We start from the raw sequence: 22,146 nt of genomic DNA, 5'->3' as shown, positions 1-22,146 counted from the left end.
TACATTTTTATGGTACACCTTTTCAATTATAGAGTATGATGCTTTTCCTATAACTATTTTTTTCCTCTATTTTACACTGCTACCCTCGGGTAACTCTGGAAGTTTAGATTCACATCTCCCACAGCGTAGCCAAACTTCCTTTATCCCAAGGGATACAAACGCAGGCCTAACACGAAGAAAGACACATACAGACAAACATAAATTAAACACACATCAACATGTAACGCTTCCACAAAGACATCAGAGGACAAAATTACTGGCATAAGCACACATATATATGCACAAATAAACATACACACGGGTGCATGGGCACCACGTACACAAATACACACACGTCAGACAAAGGTTAGGGGGGTAAGTTTTGGAGACACAAGAACATGACAGACTGGAGCAAGGGACAGTCACAAAGATAGGGGGCACCGCTGCTAGGACCCTGGAGCACCTGCCATGTTGAGGACATCGTTTTCCTCTAAGACCAGAAATTAACCAGTTTCACAAGGTATGGTACCGTATCCTCCACCATGTAACGTTATTCTGTAATCATTTAAATTTCAATCTTCCTATTTACTTTACTCTTCTTTTCCAAACACTTGTTATAATGTGTACGACACTTTAGTAGCCAAAAAAACAAGAATAAGCATTCTGTGAGCATTCTTCATTGAATGCGATAGGTACTGCTAGCATGAAGGTAGCATTACTGTAGCTTGATGGGAAGATGGTGGCATGAATTCACCTTTGAGGCGGCCTCACCCAGTACCGTCCATGCAGTCTTTGTCCACATCTGTGTCTAAGTTTTGTCTTCGTTTGATGGCTGAGAGAGCTGGCACTGGATCAGCTGGGAGAGCTTGGTCTGCTGCGTCCTGTGGGCCAAGGGACCACGGCTCCGCCTGGAGCTTCGCCCGGGAAGGTAACACTGAGGCCGGTCTGACAGGACGTGGAAGTGGGGCAGACTAAGCTAACTGCAAACCCATGCAGACTGGCAGTTCTGATAACACAGAGGGCTGTGTTGTTCTTGGTGTTGTTGTGTGGAGTGCGGGGAGGTGTGTTGAGGGCGTCTGGCTGGGAGAGCTGGCGTTGGATCGGCTGAGGGAGCCTGGTCTGCTGCATCCAGTGGGCCCAAGGACCACGGACCCTGACCGGAGATCTGCCCGAAGAGGAAACACCGAGGGCGGTCTGACAGGACGCGGAAGCGGGGCAGGCTAGGCTAACTGCTAGCCCATGAAGACCGGCAGTTCCGACAGTCATCCTGGCTGGCGTTCACTCTCTTTCTTGGACAGTTGAATTTTTGTTTATTTGGATACATGTGTTGGTTTGGATATATGTGTTAGTTTGGATATGTGTGTTCTTGTAGTCCTTGTAGTTTTTGGATATGTGTTTTTGTTTTTGTGTTGCATTGCTGTTGGCTGGGTGAAACGATATGTCGTTTCATTTCATTTACTTGCGTACATGAAATGAAATGACAAATAAAGTGGCCCTGATTCCTGATTGAGGCTAACATTCCACATCACTTTATCTGAGGAATGCTAGCAGTGCTAACTTTTGAACTGAAGGGTCAACATACACATCGCAAACAAGTGTCGGAGCAAGAAAAATAAAAGTAAAATCCAACAAGACTAAGTAATCCTTAAATCGGCATTGTTTTAATACTGCCAATATATATTGTCTCAAATTAGTGTTTGGGTATCATGTCTTCTGTGAACATCCAAATGACTCCAACATAGCAGCACTTCTTTTTAAGTTATCATTGCTGATCTGAAATACTGGCACATAAACTGTGAACAGCGATGAGGCCCATCTCAATGTTTGAAGTATCCGTGGCCAAATGGAACAAGAAGATCAGTGAGAGATGTTGGAGATACTTGGTATAAAGATTATATCCTAGAAGAAAACAAAGGGGTGGAGAGATGGATAGAGGCGAAGGATAAGGTGGAGAAAATGGTATCTGTTTTTCAGTTTCTCCACGTGGAAAATTTGCCATTATGTGCCTTTCTGCAGTTCAGTTTCCCCCACAGTCAGAGGAGAGGATTAATCCTCGGCACCTTACAAGCAAAGTGAGCAAGACAGAAGGAACAATGGGTCCAGGGAATTAGTAAAAAACAAAGGGACAATAAAATGAAATATGGGAAAGCATGCTGCGACACTCCCATCAGCATATGACACCAGGGCTATAGTCGCACCAACCTCAGTTTATCATCTGCATTGAACAGAATCACACTGAATTATTCGTGTTAAGAGACATTCCCATTCCTATCTCATGTGCATAGATATGGAGACCTGGCATGTGTGTATGGGTAAATACCATCCTCAGCTTCAAAATCAATAAGAGAAGTGTGATTCCATTTTTTTTTATTCCCCCCCCCCCTTTCTCCCCAGTTGTACTTGGCCGATTACCCTATTTTTCAAGCTGTCCCCCTCTGCCGATCCGGGGAGGGCTGCAGACTACCACATGCCTCCTCCGATACATGTGGAGTCGCCAGCCGCTTCTTTTCACCTGACAGTGAGGAGTTTCACCAGGGGGATGCAGTGCGTGGGAGGATCACACTATTCCCCCCCTAAACAGGCACACCGACCGACCAGAGGAGGCGTTAGTGCAGCGACTAGGACACATATCCACATCCGGCTTCCCTCCCACAGACACGGCCAATTCAATTGTGTCTGTAGGGACGCCCGACCAAGCCGGAGGTAACACGGGGATTCGAACCGGCGATCCCCGTGTTGGTAGGTAACGGAATAGACTGCTACGCTACCTGGACATCCCTAAGACATCTCAATTTGAATCTAGATTTTCTGACAACTTCAATGCTAAGTAACAATTTTCTATCTCAAAATTATGGGTCAGCTTGAATCACTGGCATTTTCTCACTCCCATGACTGAATTTACTGAGAATTCTCGAAAGAATCAAAACAGAATCAAGTAAAACCTATGCATGGACATATATCTGCAAATCACCGGTGCAAGGGCTTGTCTAAGAAAAAAAATACAACTGTACCATCACAAACATTTTATCAGTTTTCAGAGTATAGACAATGCATAAAATCTGCTGCTATATGTTCAAGACCATCAAAAAGAACATAAGCTATTATACAATTCATCAATTTGTCTGTGTTACAGATAAAAAGTCCATCATTCATTTTCTCTCAAGGCTCATATGAAGCTGGTTCAGGTGAAACCCAAACCAAACCAGGCCCTGACATGTTCAGGAAAAAACTCCTTAATGATGAAGTACTGAAACGTAACATACTATTACCTCATCTTAATAATATAAAATGGATTCTTACGCATCAGCTTCTAGCCAAAAAGACAGCGCATATTCAGCTGTATGTAAATATGTAGGTATGTAGTATATGATATATATTACTGCTATAGCAGAGATCATCTGGGTTGTGTAGGATTGAGACTTCTCAGTGTCAAAGGAAAAGGTTTTAATTTGTCAGATGCATGTGTTGAAGTGAAGTTGCTTTACTCTACATTTTAAAGCAATATGTTGACATTTTAAATTTAACGGTCTGATATGGTGTCTTTTTTTTTTTAACCAAAAGTTTGTATAGGAGTGGCTTGTTAGCGCTTAAATAAATCGAGCCAGTAAACTGCATCGCTAGCTTGCAGCTTATACTGCTTCTTTGCATGAGAATAAATGTGAAAACATGTTCACCTAAGTGACCAGTATCTGGTGAAGAAACTTAACAGATACAATTCCCAAATATTAATAAAATTCTTTTCTTTTCTTTTTTTTTTGTTCTAATGTCTTAATTGATTCAAATGGAAACACTGAGGTCGGTTATCCATTCATACATACACTGAGTCCATATCCATGGTTGGGATTGATAATAATGATGATGTTGGTTTATGTCACCCTAGACTCTACTGGCCAACATTAATATTAATTACATTCATGCACAGCCAAAACTTAAGTCTTTGACCAAAGCCACACTGATCTCTTGTCCATCTAAAAGCATGGCAGTCAGTCCCCACATCTAAGATTTGCTTATATTAGCACCTTGAGTAATCATTACACTTTATTTCAGCCAGACCCAAAACCTCCTAACTTAACGCAGTTATGAATAAGTGAGCAATACTTTATCCCCACAGTTAAGTCCTACCATTGGTGGTGCAGAAGTGGGGTTTGAACGAGGGTTTAAATATACCTGCTCCGACGTAGAGAAGGGTGTGGCGTTTTTGAGTGGGAGGGCTGTTACAGTTCAACGTGGCCTGGCCTGGCTTGGCACGAGCCCCCTCTGCTCTAGAACGGCCTGGGCACTAAAGGGTTAAAGGTGCAAAGGGTGGTCCTCACTCCTCACAGGAGGAAGGAAAGAAAGGCAGGAGGATTTCGGGATGGAGGCAGGGACAGGGTCAGGGAGGGGTAATGCCACTTGGGAAATGTGGTAACTAGACAAAGGCAGTGGTTATTGGGAGCGTTACTTTGGGAAATGTAGAGGAGCAGCACTAATGGAAGATGGTTCACATTCAGAAGGGTTGCATGGAAATGTCAAGAAATGTCAAATGAAAGGTCCCATGGACCATGGAAGGTGATGCTAGTGAGACGAAGAAGACGGGGGTTTATCAGATTGGAAAAGGGGGCAAGAGGCTGAAAGCAAGAGATTTGAGAAATACAAATAGAATGAGGGAGGAATATATGTCTGTGTGAGACAGAGACGATGAAAAAAAAAATGGGGAGAAAAACTGACTAGAAAAATAGAGGAAGCTGTACTCCAAGGTGCTGGAGAGGCTCTAGACAGGCAGGAGAGCAGGACCAGAGAGGAGAGGGCAGGAAAGGGAGGAGTGAGACTTACGTAAAGGCAAAGGCCACCAGAGCACCACTAACCACTATAAAGTCCAGGATGTTCCACAAATCCCGGAAATACGAGCCCTGGTGCAAGACCAAGCCTAAATCCACCATCTGCGAGAGAGAGAGAGAGGGTGGGGGGATAGGGGGTTAAAAAAAATCAAACTAATAACCTGATAAAAGATATTTTGCCAGACTCTTACAGACATATTGGCAATCTATTTTTTTTGTGGGGGGGTGGGGATTTTCCCCCCTTTTTCTCCCCAATTGTACTCATCCAATTACCCCACCCTTCTGAGCCGTCCCGGTCACTGCTCCACCCCCTCTGCTGATCCGGGGAGGGCTGCAGACTACCACATCTCTCCTCCCATACATGTGGAGTCACCAGCCACTTCTTTTCACCTGACAGTGAGGAGTTTCACCAGGGGGACGTAGCACGTGGGAGGATCACACTATTCCCCTCAGTCCCCCCCCCCCCCCAAACAGGTGCCCCGACTGAGGAGGCGTTAGTGCAGCGACCAGGAAACATACCCACATCTGGCTTCCCACCCGCAGACACGGCCAATTGTGTCTGGGGACGCCCGGCCAAGCCGGAGGTAACACAGGGATTCGAACCAGCGATCCCCGTGTTGGTAGGCAACGGAATAGATCGCTATGCTACCCAGACGCCCCACATTGGCAATCTGTTTAACACATATGGAACAGGCTTACGTTCCAGTTATTTAGCTTTGATGCACAATTTTTTTTTTCATTAAATTGACACTCTACCCATAACCAACCACATAGCCTGGTGTGGGACTGAATCTATCCTTGGCACAAAGTCCAGTCAATTTGAATTGCATAGACCAATATCACAAATTACAAATTTGCCTGAAGGGGCTTTTCAGCAACACAGCAACCTGTCCTTAGACCCTTGCATCGGCTAAGGAACAACTCCCTAAATAATAAAAATAGATACTAAAGAGAACCAAGAGGGCACTCTACCTTAATAAGCATCTCAAATGTAAACACTCCAGTGAAAACGTAATCAAAGTAGCGCAGCACCTGTAGGAAGGAAAGAAGGATATGTTGTTCATTCCTTATGTGGGGGGAAAGGGAAATGTTAAATATACGAGTGAGTGCTTTATTCCAAATTGGGACATTGGCTGTTTTAAAAATGGACACCTACTCCTGTAAATTATAATATTAGATAGCATATTTCATTTAAATTAGGGTGTTCTTTATGGCAGTAACATAAGTACTTTCGTCAAAAGATGAATCCCTTTAGAAAGGAACATTTTAGAGATACTGAATGATAAAAATCACCTGTTTTCCTAAATGTGTATTAATATGAAACAGAACTACTTCATAAGGATAGATAGGAGTGACACCAGCGAAGACATAGAAAGATGTGGAAGGAAAGAATGTAGAGATTGCGTTAAAAAAAGGGTTATGGTAGAAAAAATTGACCAAATCGTTGTCTGATAGTAAAGTGATATGTGTGGGGTCTTATGCCGACAGCCTTACGTTGTTCCGAGGGGATTCAGGCCAGACGGGATCTTCAGCAGCCAGGGCAATACTGCTCATGGCAATCACCAGCAGGATGCACATCTCAAAATAACGGAGGGTACATACGTAGTGACATGCCCGCCGAAACCTGACAAGACACATAAGCAATTTGTTTTATTCATTATTTCTTTTTTCATGACTTACTTGTCTTTACATCTGCATTTCATATTTTGCATGTACCTGCTAGACGTACTCTGTGTGCATGTGACTGCATTTGCAAATATAGTACTGTATTAACTCAATGTATGCATTGGTAAGTATTTACATAGATCTGTGTGAGTGTGTGTGTGTGTGTGTGTGTGTGTGTGTGTGTGTGTGTGTGCTTATTCCTGCAGTACACCTGCATGTGTGTCATCCTGTGTGAGTGCATGAGTTCATTTGTGGGTGTATAACATATTTATATAGATGTGTGTAGTATATGTGCGAAGATCCTGCTCACGGGTTGGTGGTGGACAAGATGAACATGGAGCTAAAGGGAGGCATTGGCCGGGGTCCACCTTCACCCCCCTCCTCATCGTCATCATCATCCTTATCCTCTTTCTTGGGCAGGGGCTCTGTGTTGGCATTCTTATTAACTGCAGCAAACAGAGAGGAGGCAGAAGGAGGATGTTACAGAGAAATAATTAGGCTTTTCAACTTAATCTCATCATATGTTGTAGGGATCAAATTCATTATAAGCCATAATACAGAGCAGTATTCTATGTTTCTTTGAAATGCTGACAAAACTATGAGGAAAAGTGTCTGTCAGTGACGAAACTGTCTAACAAACTGAATGTGGGAAGTATATTTACTTGTTTACTTTCTGGTTTGCCACTACCTTCTGTGGGCTAAATTGAACCAAGCTACACTGGAAAAGAAAACGCAAATAACAGCACTACACGCAGCTGTAGTAGCGAATACCGTGGGAGACAACGACTCACAGATTTTCCTCCAGAGATGTCACTGCCGGACACTTTTGCACAGTTTCGGCAACGGTTCAGAGAACCACAAAGACTTTTAAGTATCGTGGCTGCTAATGGAGTGTTACACATTAACACATTTTTACACCCCCTTACCCTGCAAGATTGCGTTAGTGGATGGAAAAACGGGAATGTCAACAGCAGTGTAGTCTGGGTGGGGTAGATGGACGATGCTGTTGGCACGGGGATGTCCCATGTTGCCATAGTTATCCAACGCCACCAAACTTCCATGAGTGCTTGCGTTGGCCAGATGAAAGGCTGACCCAAACCTGGAGGCTGGGTTACGGCTGGTGACTGGGATGTGGCGGCCCTCACTGGGTGGAGTAGAACTGGAGATCAGTTTGGTGTTCATTAGGTTGTCCATGTCTTCACTATACTGGCTGTCCTGATGGGAAAAGCTCTTCTGTATAGGCCGGGTGGTGGAGAGATTAGGGCCACTGCCATCCCTGGCACAGAGGGAAGTAAAGAGGAAGAGGAAAGGAGAGAAAGGGAGGAACAGGAAAGATGGGAGAGGACAGCGGAGAGGGGAGAAAGGAGGAAAAAAGAATACAAAGAAAAACAGGAAAGGAGGGGAATGAGGAATGAGGTTTGAGAGAAACATGAAAAAGAAACATGAGAAGAGGGTTTTCCAGTCAGGAGGACTCAACAAGAAAGTAGAGTGAGAATTACGAAAACTATTTCATTTTTCTGTGAACCCGATGAAGCTCCACTATGAAACAGATTATTTGCTGTATTTATCTTGTACTTTAATGGAATAAAAGTGGAAGCAATTCAGCCTGGATGTGTGTGGTGCAGTCTATTTTTACTATACATCTGATATTTCCTGTCATCAGCTGCAGCAAGGAGAAACTGGGGTTGACAACACTGCACAGGGCATCAATCTGCTTAATTCATTTTGCTGTTGCAACCCTCAATCGCAGTGTTACAGCCCAACCCTGAACCTTGCACTGTACCTTCTGCGGTGCTGTCGCAGCCGCTTCCCCTCGCCCTCTGACTGGTTTCCGTGGCGGTTCCGCCTAGGCCTCCTCTCACTGCCTTCATTGCCTCCCTCCTGTTCGCCTCCTTCTCCACCTCCATCCGTCCCTTTGCTTTTGTGCTTCCCCACTCCACCTCCGCATCCTCCCCCGGCGTCCTCCTCTCCCGCGGTCCTTCGATGTGTCCTGGGCTTCCTGTGCTCCGACTGCCCTGCGCTGCGACTGCCGCTTCGGGTGTGGTGGTGCCGCCTTGGGGGTCTCTCCTCTGCGATTGGCCCTGGGACCGCGGTAGCATCCAGACGAGTGTGGGAGGTGTGGTGGTGGTGTTCGCTCTTGCGGCTCCGCCTGCTCTCTGTCGACTCACCCCTTTCCAAGGGACGCCTGCCTGGAGCCCGGCCTCCGCCTCCTCCTCCTACTTCACTTCCATGTTCATGGAGGCGAGTTTGTTTGTGAAGTTCATTGGAAAGGTGCTGCTGGCTGAGGCAGGCATCTGGGTCATTGACAGTGGTCTTGTTGGTGTTGTTGTTGCGGTTCTCATGGGGATCGACCACTAGGGGGCGATCCAGGTGGGTTTTCATGTCTGGACGGATGTGTCGTGAGTAGTTGACCTGCAAAAAGAGAAGGGTGTAGGAAAAAGAGGGGGTGGAGAGGTTGGATAGAGGAATAAATGAAGAGGATAAGAGGAAGGTAAGGGGAACAAAAGGGGAGAGGGGGTGTTGGCCAGGAGAGTCACATATAATGGAAGAGAGAGTATAAGAATGGCATTTTCAGTAGACCTCTATGTCATCAGAGGAAATGAGTGAACTATTGGTAAGGAGGGTGAGTAGAGGCTACAGCTCATCCTGTTAAACAATCTTAACATACTAATGGGGTTTTAGGGGTATGATGATTCACCAGTTCGAACTGATGCAACAGACAATGTTTAACATGCAGTTGCACTGATTCAGACAGCTTGTATCAGGCAAATGTTGGGATTGAATCACATTGTGTATTTCTCTTGGGTTTTCTCCAAAGTTATCTGCCTCAGTGTGCTTGTCTCTTTCTCTGCCTGTTGTTTTATGACCCCTCACCCTTCGCTCAAGCAAAACCAACTTTCTGTGTTCCTCTCGCACGGCCGGCGGTGAGGAAATGTATGATGAACCGCTAAACACTTGTGGATCACAAATAGGGGCCAACTTTGGACTTTATAAGGAAGATGAAAAATTTGATAGTTCTTGGCAATATGCAAAACCTGCCAAATAGTGGTGAAAAACACAGGTAGCATGACTAATCTGGCCACCCACTCATACAAGCAATGTCATGGACTTGCTGTGGGAGAGAGCCATGTTACAAGAAGTCAGTTTTTCTTATGTTTTTTTTTTTAATAGAAATTCAATAATTTTTCAACCTGTCATGCACATAGAGTATCTAATTGCAGAAATGCATTGTTAATAAACAGTGGCTTTTTCAAAAGAATTATTTAGAGATGCACTGATTTTCACAAATAAGATTTGAGATAGGATGTTAACGCCATCCTTCTCTCCTTCTGTCATTACTGGATTAAGAAGATGGATACCTATTGGAGTTTCTTCTTGCGACCAGTCATTAAACATAGCATTTAGTGTTAGTAGAATTAAAATGGAGCCATTTGCACTATTGCAACCACTGTACTGTTTTGCATCATATTGCACAGCATCACATTCTATCAGTCTTCCTTTTGGCTGCTCTGATCTACAAACCCAAATTCCAATGAAGTTGGGATGTTGCGTAAAAGGTGGATAAAAACAGAATACAATGATTTGCAAATCCTTTTCCACCTATATTCAATTAAATACACTACAAAGACAAGATATTTAATGTTCAAACTGATAAACTTTATCATTTTTTGCAAATATTCACTCATTTTGAATTTGATGCCTGCAACACGTTCCAAGGAAGCTGGGACAAGGGCAACAAAAGACTGGGAAAGTTGAGGAATGCTCGAAAAACACCGGTTTGGAACATTCCACAGTCGAACAGGTTAATTGGAAACAGGTGAGTGTCATGACTGGGTATAAAAGGAGCATCCCCGAAAGGCTCAGTCGTTCACAAGCAGAAATCAAGCTGTGCTCATATCAACATCATCAGTCGCCATTACTTGTGTACACTGATAGCACAAGTCTAAAGGCCAGTGTTTTGCCTTGTCCTTTACATTGTTGTGCTCTTCCCTCCCTGTCCTTGCCTTCCAGCGGTCATCAGGGTCCAGCTCGTTGTAGAGAGCCTCACGGCTGGACACCAAGGTCTGTCTCCTCAGCTCCTTGGTGCGTTGCTCCCACACTGACTTAGTGCTCCCTTTGGTATGGTTCTTCTGCTGCTCCTTGCTACAAACGTAGGTGGGAGATGAGAGGAAGGGATGGATGGATAGTGTCAAAAGGTCTGTTTAGAGACATACCTTTGCTAACAAACACAAACAAACAAATGAAAAAAATACAGAAAGACATTCCAAAAGCTGTGGCAACCAACACTCAAAAATACATGTACATAAAAGAGCCAGTACACCAAGACACACTGGGGGCCACAGACATTTAAAGGGTCAATTGGCTGGACCTACAGTATGAGGAAGGTGAACATATCAGGGTTTGGGGTGTCTAAACTGTTTTCTAAAGCTGAGGGCAGGACATCCCCCTGTTTTAGGAAACACCACTGGGATATAAAGTGGAGGACAACAACTAGAAAAAGCTAAAAGTTGACCTAATAAGTCTTCCATCCATTACCCAAACCGCTTATCCTGCTCTCAGGGTCGTGGGATGCTGGAGCCTATCCCAGCAGTCATTGGGTGGCAGGCAGGTAAACACCCTGGACAGGCCACCAGGCCATCACAGGGCCCACACACACACACACGCACACACGCACGCACACACGCACACACACACACACACACACACACACACACACACACACACACACACACACACACACACACACACACACACACACACACACACCTAGGGACAATTTAGTACGGCTGAGTCAGCTGACCTACATGTCTTTGGACTGTGGGAGGAAACCGGAGCCCCCGGAGGAAACCCACGCAGACACGGGGAGAACATGCAAACTCCACACAGAGGACGACCCAGGACGACCCCCAAGGTTGGACTACCACGGGGTTCAAACCCAGGACCTTCTTGCTGTGAGGCTACAGTGCTAACCACTGCACCACCGTGCCGCCCCCTAATAAGTCTTATATCTCACAAGAGAAAAATAATCCTCAAAAGGTAAGATCTAAAAGGAAAAAAAAAAAAGAAAACCTCTAAAATGGACATTCTGCTGGACAGCAATCCAAAAAGGCAGTGGGTGTAGCTAGCTGAGTAGTGAGTACTACCTACAATACTAGTACACACTGAACCAATGGCACACTCCCATAAGCTTTGTTTTCCTGTCTGCACATTCTGCCATTTATGAAGCTTCCTGTTCTCTCTGGGCCAGCTGTCAACAACAGCAAAGCGGCAGCCATACTGCGAGGTGCAAGCAACAGAAAATATACTCAAAAATGTAAGCCAACACAACAGCAGACTAAAAATGCCGGCGAAACAATTTAATAACAAAGGTGAGGAATCAGAACATAGGGGGCAAGGAAAAGAAGGCCAGTTTTAAAACGAGGGAAGGAAGGCAGGGAACGGAAATAAATTCAATGAAGAGAGGGGAGTCGTAAATGAATAAACAAATAAATAAATACCAGTCCAGAAAGGGGTCGGTAGTGTTGTGATGCTCACTGTGTACTTTGTTGCTGAGGAGGGAAACAGCTGGTGAGTGAGATGACACGTAGAGAACATGAGGGAGGACGTCATTCCAAAATGTGACATTTATTGCCAATTTGGAAAAATTACACCTAATCCAAAGAATTTTTTTTTTAAATCATCGGTGTGAAAATAACAGTTGGAAGGGAAAAACGGGCTCAAAATATCACCAAATGCATTAAAATGTATTTCAAAAATGAAAAGTACTTGAAGTTGTAAAGGCAAAATTAAGGGAAACTGATATTTTTTTCCAAAAGGGATTATGCATAATTTTGGAATGATACCCTTCCCTCACATTTGCACACACAGGAACAAACACGAATGTGCTTGTGCATACACACACAGACAAACACACACACACGCCTGCAACAACACACACACCTTTCACGTCTACTCATCTCTTCTCATTTCATATATCAGCAGATTGTTCCATCTCTTCATCTACAACATTTGTATTTGTTTTTTCCTCCTTTTTGCAATCTCACAAATTTCATCTTCCTTGCATCACCCGCTGCTCACCCTGCAGTACTACCGCTGTTCTGTTCCAACCTTTCTTCTTCTACCTCTATCCACACATCTTTTTCAGTCTGTTGCCGCGTCTCTGATACTCATATTGTCTATTCTTTTTTCTTTTAATTGAAATCTTTAAATCTCTAGACATGCTCCGTAAACTTACTGTCACTCTGGCTCTAAAAAAATATTAAAAAAAAAAATCTCTGCCCGCCTTCCTCTCGCTTCCAAGCGCTTCAGTCCTCTATGATGAGAGCCCATTTGCCCTTTTCTCTCAGTGAATGAATGAATTTGTCATTTTTCCTATCTATCCTTTCTTCCCTGACACCACAGGTGACTAAACTTTTAAACAAAAAAGTTCAAGCCACTTCTCCAATTTGAAAAGAAAAAAAGTCTACCAATAATTGTCTGTTTGCAGCAATGCAAAAAAAAAAAAGAAGCAAAAATGACACAATAAAAATATCCCTCGGTTTAACAGGACTCTCAACGGAAATACACACGGCTCGTCTAAGCCGCCTCTTAGAAAAGCTCTTTGGTATCCGGGTGGCATAGCGGTCTATTCCTTTGCCTACCAACATAGGGATCACTGGTTCGAATCCTCGTGTTACCTCCGGCTTGGTCGGGCGTCCCTACAGACACAATTGGCCGTGTCTGCTGGAGGGAAGCCGGATGTGGGTATGTGTCCTGATCACTGCACTAGCGCCTCCTCTGATTGGTTGGGGCACCTGTTTGGGGGGGAGGGGGAACTGGGGGGAATAGCATGATCCTCCCACGCGCTACATCCCCCTGATGAAACTCCTCACTGTCAGGTGAAAAGAAGCTGCTGGTGACTCTACATGTATGGGAGGAGGCATGTGGTAGTCTGCAGCCCTCCCTGGATCGGCAGAGGGGGTGGAGCAGAGACCGCAACGGCTCGGAAGAGTGGGGTAATTGGCCAAGTGCAATTGGGGAGAAAAAGGGGGTGAAATCCCCCCCCCCTCAAAAAGAAAAGCTCTTTGTGTAGCAAGTGTTTTAGCACCATCTTAAAACCACAGGCACATGTTTGGTAGTTGACCACATGCCAGAGGAAAGAAAACACCTTACATTCCCTGACTCACTGTGACCAGGTCATTTTTTTGACCAGATCATTTTCAGGGCTTGCATGGTGATGCTGGCACAGTGTCACAGCTGTGGCCTCGGCTTTATGGGGGAAAGCCTCCTTGAACGTAACAAAGAACATCTTCTTAAGAGATTCTCTGTGCACCACTGATGTCCCCGGTTGGAAAATCCCGACTTGGAAAAACCGGGGCAGCAAGCATTGGAGATTTATAGAGTCAAGGTTTTTGTTACACGGTTTAATTCAAGAGAAACAGCAGTTTCCTTTCTTCTACTAACTTGGAAAAAAAAAGGAAATCAAATGACAGTCGTAGAAAACAGTCTGGCAGGTGTACACTTCCTACACAGCCTAGCTTCTGTAGAGTTCTGCACAAACAAGCGGGTTAAACAATAAGCATGGCTACCGTAGCACGACGCTGGTGTTCTACATGGTGTCTTATGCTACTGCTTCTTATTATTAGTGTATCTGCAGCCTCCCCACAAGTGTTCAGAACCGCACACAAACACCCTCACGAAACCAACACATCTTATGAAAATAGAACATCCCGGACAAATAAACATTAAACACACACACACACACACACACACACACACACACACACACACACACTCACACACACACACAGGTGGTTACACCAAAGTAACAGCACATGCAGTGTTGAGGTTGAGTTGTTGTTTTTTTACTAAATGAACAATTTCTGTATTTTCTGTATGTCATGGTATTACAACATTCACATGCAGCTCTCTGTTCCAGAGTATCAACGCACTAAAGGTTCAACGTATATGTACTGGTCTGTGTGTGTGTGTGTGTGTGTGTGTGTGTGTGTGTGTGTGTGTGTGTGTGTGTGTGTGTGTGTGTGTGTGTGTGTGTGTGACTGAGTGATTTAAAGGGAGAGCTGTTTAAATTTTGATGGCAGCAAATCTCTACATACAAATACACATGTGCAGCAGGTTTTTGCTGATGACACTGAACTTGTTATAACACTGTGAAATAGTGTGTATTGGTTCAATGTTCAGGTGTTTGTATGTGTGTGTGAGTGTATTTGTGTGTGTGTATGTGAACTTTACTAGGAGCAGAAAAAAGGAAGGACTCCTGGATGAAGAGGAAAAAGAGATCAATATTTTTACTCCTAACTGGAGGAGGGCTGACCCACAACAAACACTGACCTGTGTGTGTGTGTGTGTGTGTGTGTGTGTGTTATTTCCATGCATCAACTCCCCTGCTAAGCCTTTGCAGGGAGCAGGGACAGCATGATAATGTGTGCAGATTATTGTGCCTTTGTGTGTTTGTATGTTGTGAAGAGTGACAGCGGGGAAAAGATGAAGATCAAGAGGAACACAATGAGAGGGAGGGGATACTGAACTGTGCAGGTGTAAAGTATAGGCAGGTGTGTGACTATGTCTGCATATGACTAGACTCACAGCTAAACACCTGTACACTCGCGGCGTTCGTCTAGTTTTTACAGTAAGGGGAGGCACTCTGTGGTCATGGGGATCTGAGCCGGAATCTGCAGAGCACCGTTGTGGTTTACCAGTGATCAGCGAGTGACAAATGAAGTGTGAATGATCATCAGTGTAATGGATACAAAAAGCAGGAGGACAAAGGCACTGGGGGGGGGGGGGGGTGTACTCACGCTGCGATAGAGAGGTTGGCAGCTGACAGGGGGCTGACTTCAGCCACTTCCTTGGCCTTCTGGAGGGCTATCTTCTGGCTGGCGGCCTCTTCTTCCTCCTGCTCATCCTGGAGCGAGGTTGGGAAAGAGCATGTGAGCGGGATGAGGAGGGGGTAAAGGGACAGTGGGGAGAATAAAGATGAGAAGGAAGAGGGAAATAAACATAAATGAACTGAACTCGAGTAGGAGATAAAAAGAGATGGTTTTCGAGGACAGTAATTGGACTGTAGTGTACCTTGGTGAGCTCCTGTGCGTTGGCCAGATTGTCCACAGCGATGGCCAAGAACACATTGAGCAAAGTGTCTGAACAAAGCCAGTTAAAAGAAGTCCAGACTGTGTGGCAGTGTATTGTCATGGGCAGGTAACGTACAATCATACATCTTCCACAACTCAAACACTGTGTACACTGATGTGGGCGGGCAGGTCGACCAGATGGACCCCAACATCCAAAAGATCACATATATAAAGAGTTCTTTTTTTTGGACCCCCCTTTTCTCCCCAATTGTACTTGGCCAATTACCCCACTCTTCCAAGCCATCCCGGACTCTGCTCCACCCCCTCTGCTGATCCGGGGAGGGCTGCAGACTACCACATGCCTCCTCCCACACATGTGGAGTCACCAGCCGCCTCTTTTCACCTGACAATGAGGAGTTTCACCAGGGGGACGTAGTGCATGGGGGGATCACACTATTCCCCTCAGCCCCCCCCCCCGAACAGGCGCCCCGACCGACCAGAGGAGGCGCTAGTGCAGTTACCAGGACACATACCCACATCCGGCTTCCCACCCACAGACATGGCCAATTGTGTCTGTAGGGACACCCGACCAAGCCGGAGGTAACACAGGGATTCAAACCAGGATCCCTTTGTTGGCAGGCAACGGAATAGACCGCTACGCTACCCAGATGCCCCAAAAATAAAGATTTCTAACAGAGTCAAATTAACAAAACTGCCATGACACATCACGATTTGTGACGACTTGTATGTGTTTTGTTTCTGTCTGGGTGTGTGTGCTTGGGCTCCTCTGTTTCCAACCGAAGGGATACAGTTGCCGAAAAGCGTGAGGACGATGAAAAAGACGGAGAAGGCCATGCCTTTGTTGACTCCGCCCTGAGACTTGATGCCATCATACATCACCATGTTCCAGTCCTCACCCGTCAGGATCTGAACAAACATAAACACACACCGACATGCGTACATTACACACATATGAACACACACACAAGCACATACATAGAGAGATAGGCACACATCCACATCCACATACACACACATATACACATACACACACACATACACACATACACATACACATACATATCCACATACACATACACACAGGGAGATTCATACTCACACGTCATCGTTTAAAATGAGATGGTCAAATAATCATGCACAACAGCAAATACTCTCGCACATTTCAAATAAGTGGAAATGTACTTGTTAAAAATTATCACGTGCTTCATGAGTCACACACACACACACACACACACACACACACACACACACACACACACACACACACACTCACACACAAAATCGAAAGCAGCATTGCACGTAAATCCCCAATCATTCTTCCTCATGTACAACCTTTTTAATTTTTCCATTTTCCCCTAATCCATAGTCCATCCTCCCCCCTTCAATGTGTTTTGCTCCCCCTCCCTCCTGTCTCTGGTGTCTCCCCTGCTCACCTGGAACACGGTCATTATTGCTGCAGGGAAGGTATCAAAGTTGGTTGGAGGAGTGCCATTTTCAAAATTAAACCTAGTGGGGAAAAATAAAGAGATGTAGGGAGGGGAATCATCGAAAAAGAGACATCAAATGAGATGCAGTAGAGGGAGAGGAGCGAAAATGAGAACAGAAGGTAAAACAGAGCAATCAGAGCCAGAATCATCCTTAAGCATGACACGTCTTTTTTTTTCCCCTGAAAAAAAATTAAAAAGAGAGCAAGAGATGGATAGAAAGAGACAGTGAGAGCTCTAAAGAGAGCGAGTACTGACTGTCCTCCAAAGAGCTGCATGCCCAACAGGGCGAAGACGACGATGAAAAGGAACAGCAGGAAAAGCAAGCTGATGATGGACTTCATGGAGTTAAGCAGAGAGACCACCAGGTTACGCAAAGATGCCCAGTACCTAAGACAAAGGTAGAGTCAGAGTGCGAGAAAGAGAGAGAATGTATGTTACAAAACCTGCTTTACGAAACTAAAAATATAATAATCATCATGACAATAAGAATAATAATCATTACATTTATATAGCGCTTTTCTAGACACCCAGAGCACTTCACATTGAAGGGGGTAACTCACCTCAACCACCACTAATGTGCAGCACCACCTGGGTGATGCACAGCAGCCATTTTGCACCAGAACGCTCACCACACATCAGCTTGAGGTGGAGAGGGAAGACTCATTGAGCCAATTACATGGGGGATGATGAGGTGGCCAGATGGAGAGCCAGGTTGGGAATGTTGCCAGGACACCGGGTAACCCCCTACTCTTTGTGATAAGTGCCATGGGATCTTTAATGACCACAGTGAGTCAGGATCTGGTTTAACGTCTCATCTGAAGGATGGCATCTCCTACAGCACAGTGTCTCCGTCACTGCACTGGGGCATTGAGAGTTCATATTTTGTTGTTTTTATTAGGCCCAGAGGGAAGACTGCCCCCTACTGGCCCACTAACACCAATTCCAGCTGCACCTCAATTTTCCCAGGAGGTCTCCCATCCAAGTACTAGCCAAGCCCACACCTACTTAGCTTCCATCATTTGGCAGAGCCAGGGTACATGTTGGTATGGCTGCCGGCATAACCATAAGGAACAACCACACATGGAACAACGGGACAAAGAGAACGCAAGAAGACTCACTTGGTAACTTTGAAGATCCTCAATAACCTGAGAGCTCGTAGCACGCTGATCCCAAATGATGTGCCAGGCTGAATGATGGACCACAGCACTTCAAATATACTACCACAGATCACCTGACATGCGCGTGCGCACGCACACACACACACACACACACACACAGGTACAAACACAAGCATGGCATTATTATTCATAGCAAAAGAATCTTCAGTTTGTCTATTTGGAATGCACTTTTGTGAGTGTGTGTGTGTGTGTGTGTGTGTGTGTCTGCGTGTGATGAAAGTGTCTGTTCATTAGTCTACTCTTGATATTGACATTGCAATGTGTGTGTGCTATGTCTGAACATGCTCGCATGATATTGTGTGGTGATATTTGACTCTGTGTGTGCGCGTGGGACTCACAATGCAGTCGAAGCAGTTGAAAGAGGAGTTGAGATAGGCCTGTCTGCCCAGGCCATACATCTTTATAAACATCTCCGACAGGAAGATCCCCAAGAAGATGAATTCAGCAAAATCTTGGGGGGAAAATTAAATGGGAGGAGAAAAACATCTCAAAAAAGAAGAAGACTGCGATCACCAGTCCATCAAATCTATCCTTTCATTCATCTGCCCCACTGTCTATCCACAGCTATCAGTGCCTTTCTGTATGGAAGTCAGTGCACAGGCAAAAACAGAAGAAAACCACAAAGGAAGGAGAAAGCCAGCCAGACTGAGACAGTGTGTGCGTGTGTGTGTGTGTGTGAGTGTGTGTGTGTGTCTACATACACATACAATTCTAAACCACCACTCTGTGGATTTTTTCAGGTTTTTGTCATGGATTTATTCACAATGCTCACCCAGAACCCAGGAAGAAATGTAATGAGCACATTCCACGGCTCTGTGCATAACTCTCTCTGTGTGTGTGTGTGTGTGTGTGTGTGTGTGAATCCCCGCTTACTCACAAAGGAAATCGGAGAGTGGTTCAGGCTGGTCATAGTGCACCACAGCCACACACAGTGTGTTGAGGCCCACCAAACACAGCACGGTCCAGTAAAAGGCCTGACTTTTGACAATGTGTCGTATGAAGAATCGTAGTCTTCGCTCCCTCCGGTTGAAATTGGAGCCTTCAAGCTTTGAACTCTTCAGACTGGCGCGGGCGAACGGTGATCCTGGCAGGGTGGGAAAGGCAAATGATACATTAACTTTCAATTCCATTCATCCATCCATTATTCAAGCAGCTTAGCCTAATCAGGGTCGTGGGGATGCTGGAGCCTATTCCAGCAGTCATTGGGCGGCAGGCGGGGAGACACCCTGGACAGGCCACCAGACCATCACACAGGGCCCACACACACACACACGCACACATTCACACCTAGGGGCAATTTAGTACGGCCGAGTCACCTGACCTACATGTCTTTGGACTGTGGGAGGAAACCAGAGCACCCGGAGGAAACCAACACAGACACGGGGAGAACATGCAAACTCCACACAGAGGACGACCCCCAAGGTTGGATAACCGTGGGGTTCGAACCCAGAACCTTCTTGCTGTGAAGCAGGGAAAAAAAACCCAAAAAAACAAAAACAATCCTCAGTATATAAAGAGCTTTAGGACCACCAAAGATGCTCACCCCTTTTGCACAGTCAATAACTCAGTTGTCTGAAGGCAGAAAAAAGCCTGCTTGGATCCATCTTCTCCCTTAAATGGCCCTAAATGATTTAAAACTATGGAGTTATCTGGTGACATCAATTAAAAAAATATTTGCTTTCGCCCTGATTCACCAGGCAACACTCAATGTAATTCATAGATGAGCAGGTGGACCTAACATGCGGTACACTGAAGCCCCAGTTGCTCCACATTTGTATGAGTGCAAATTCGTTCATACACATCAAAAAAGAAGATACTGATCCAATTGCTTTGGAGAGCAGTTCTTTTTTAGGCCTTTTCTAAATATAACACATGCTAAGAGCTTCGGTCAGTGAAAACAAGCACATTTCATACTCAGGTCACTTCATATTGAACATTTCAATGCTGGTATTTGTTTTCCACTCCCCTTGGCACTGGGCCTCAGTGTATATCTTCACATGCACCATAATGCATGGTGCATTAGGTAAAGATAAAGTACTTCCTTTGTATCAAACAACAAGAACTGGGCAATTACTTGGCTGGAGAGTGAGTGGAGGTAAAGGAGACAGGGTAGAGGAGGTGCAGTAAAAAGATGAGATGGGTGGGAGATGGGTAGAGGGGAAGGGGGTGAAAGGAGAGGGAGAAGGATGTGCTTGGGAAGGGTAAAACAGGAAAACAGGGCTGAGGTAAGGTGAGGACTGATGTTCTTATGAGAGCAAAGGGCAGGAGAGGAGAGGAGGGTCAGGTAATGCTGATACGCATGATAAGATAGCCTCTGTGTGCAAGTGTGGCTTGCCTTTGTGTGTGTGTGTGTGTGTGTGTGTGTGTGTGTGTGTGTGTGTGTGTGTGTGTGCATGTGTGTGTGTGTGTGTGTGTGTGTGTGCGTGCGTGCGCGTACGAAACCTACCCACTGCCATGTCACCCTCCCCCTCCTCAGGGTTGAGAAGCTCTGCTTTGTTTTTGTGATTCTTTGTGGCTCTCCTACGGGACCCTATGGAGGACAGAAGATGTGGAGTCATTTAATCACATGCACGTATAACTCAACAGAAGTCACACAGCAACGGGCGTCCAAGTAGCGTAGTGGTCTATTCCGTTGCCTACCAACACGGGGATCATCGGTTTGAATCCCCATGTTACCTCCAGCTTGGTCGGGTGTCCCTACAGACACAATTGGCCGCGTCTGCGGGTGGGAAACCTGATGTGGGTGTGCGTCCTGGTCGCTGCACTAGTGCCTCCTCTGGTCGGTTGGGGATGCCTTTTCACAGGGGAGCGGGTAACTGGGGGGAATAGCGTGATCCTCCCATACCGTACGTCCCCCTGGTGAAACTCCTCACCGTCTGGTGAAAAGAAGTGGCTGGTGACTCCACATGTATGGGAGGAGGCATGTGGTAGTCTGCAGCCCTCCCTGGATCAGCAGAGGGGGTGGAGCAGCGACCGGGACAGCTCGGAAGAGTGGAGTAATTGTCCGGATACAATTTGGGGGGGGGGGGGGGGGGGGTAAAAAAAAAAGAAGTCACACAGTAAATCATCTCCTATATTTTAGATGGATATGAGTTTCCTTTCCTGGGAATACATATTTTGATCTCTCACATATGCAAGCATGCAAACAGGGGGACACACAAACACACAAATGAACATAAATGCCCTACCGTCGTAGTCTCCCTCATTTTCATCGTCTGCCAATATGACTTCTTCTATAAAAGAGAAAAAGAATAAATTGGGGGAAGAAGCAGTCTTACTGTATATATAACAGATAGTGATTTGAATCAGAAAACTTTTCGCCGATGCTAAACTCATTTTGTCTAAAGCTAATTTTATGTGTGCTTTCGAGCAACAGTGCATGATGCTGCAAAATAACTCTGTTGAAAATGTCAGCTATTATCATCCTTACCCAAATTTAAAATATTGTTATTTTCAATTTTCATTAGACTCAAAGCAAGTCGACCTTTGGATGACACCCGCACTGTAATCCTGCAGCTCCTTCCCTGCTAGGTTATTGTTTTCTTTTCAACCCCCGTCCTCTACTTCCCACTTCTTCTCCTCCATCCCACTTTTTTTTCCCACATATCTGTTCTTTACTGATGAATGGTAATGAGGAGCTTAGAGTCCAGTTTGTTGCAGGGCCAAAGCCTGATACTGATGTGGCCATGGTAGAAATCTTGCAGGTTTAATGAGACACTGTTGTGCTCCATCTCCAAAAATAATTTATGAGGTCATTACAGCTTTAAACTGCTCAGAGTGCATGGAATAGTATGGTACCTTGCTGGTCAAAAGAAATTGGTTGTGTATTAAACTGTAATATTTTGTATATATCCTGCATGACGAACTCACTGCAGTATTATTAATTATAGATGTGAGATGCATACAAGAGGATTTTAAGAATGGCTAC

At 45.2% G+C, this 22,146-nt stretch overlaps 1 protein-coding gene across 1 annotated transcript in view; it reads right to left on the bottom strand.

Annotated features, from left to right (window-relative positions):
* The window catches only part of cacna1aa (calcium channel, voltage-dependent, P/Q type, alpha 1A subunit, a), a 153,311-nt gene that overhangs the window by 57,752 nt on the left and 73,413 nt on the right, over positions 1–22,146 (bottom strand). Inside the window, exons 7-23 of the mRNA XM_056288482.1 lie at positions 21,407–21,451; positions 20,665–20,748; positions 19,096–19,302; positions 18,557–18,669; positions 18,159–18,271; positions 17,296–17,427; positions 16,987–17,059; positions 16,342–16,459; positions 15,534–15,601; positions 15,260–15,366; positions 10,466–10,604; positions 8,245–8,873; positions 7,388–7,737; positions 6,772–6,907; positions 6,291–6,420; positions 5,769–5,828; positions 4,792–4,898 (exon numbers count right to left, since the gene is read on the bottom strand). Of these exons, the coding sequence (XP_056144457.1) occupies positions 4,792–4,898; positions 5,769–5,828; positions 6,291–6,420; positions 6,772–6,907; positions 7,388–7,737; positions 8,245–8,873; positions 10,466–10,604; positions 15,260–15,366; positions 15,534–15,601; positions 16,342–16,459; positions 16,987–17,059; positions 17,296–17,427; positions 18,159–18,271; positions 18,557–18,669; positions 19,096–19,302; positions 20,665–20,748; positions 21,407–21,451 (2,611 nt within the window). The remainder of the gene's footprint in view (positions 1–4,791; positions 4,899–5,768; positions 5,829–6,290; positions 6,421–6,771; positions 6,908–7,387; positions 7,738–8,244; positions 8,874–10,465; positions 10,605–15,259; positions 15,367–15,533; positions 15,602–16,341; positions 16,460–16,986; positions 17,060–17,295; positions 17,428–18,158; positions 18,272–18,556; positions 18,670–19,095; positions 19,303–20,664; positions 20,749–21,406; positions 21,452–22,146) is intronic.

Source organism: Lampris incognitus, chromosome 10, assembly GCF_029633865.1.
Source record: "Lampris incognitus isolate fLamInc1 chromosome 10, fLamInc1.hap2, whole genome shotgun sequence".
Classification (NCBI taxonomy): domain Eukaryota; kingdom Metazoa; phylum Chordata; class Actinopteri; order Lampriformes; family Lampridae; genus Lampris; species Lampris incognitus.
This window is presented reverse-complemented; position numbering and strand designations above follow the sequence as displayed.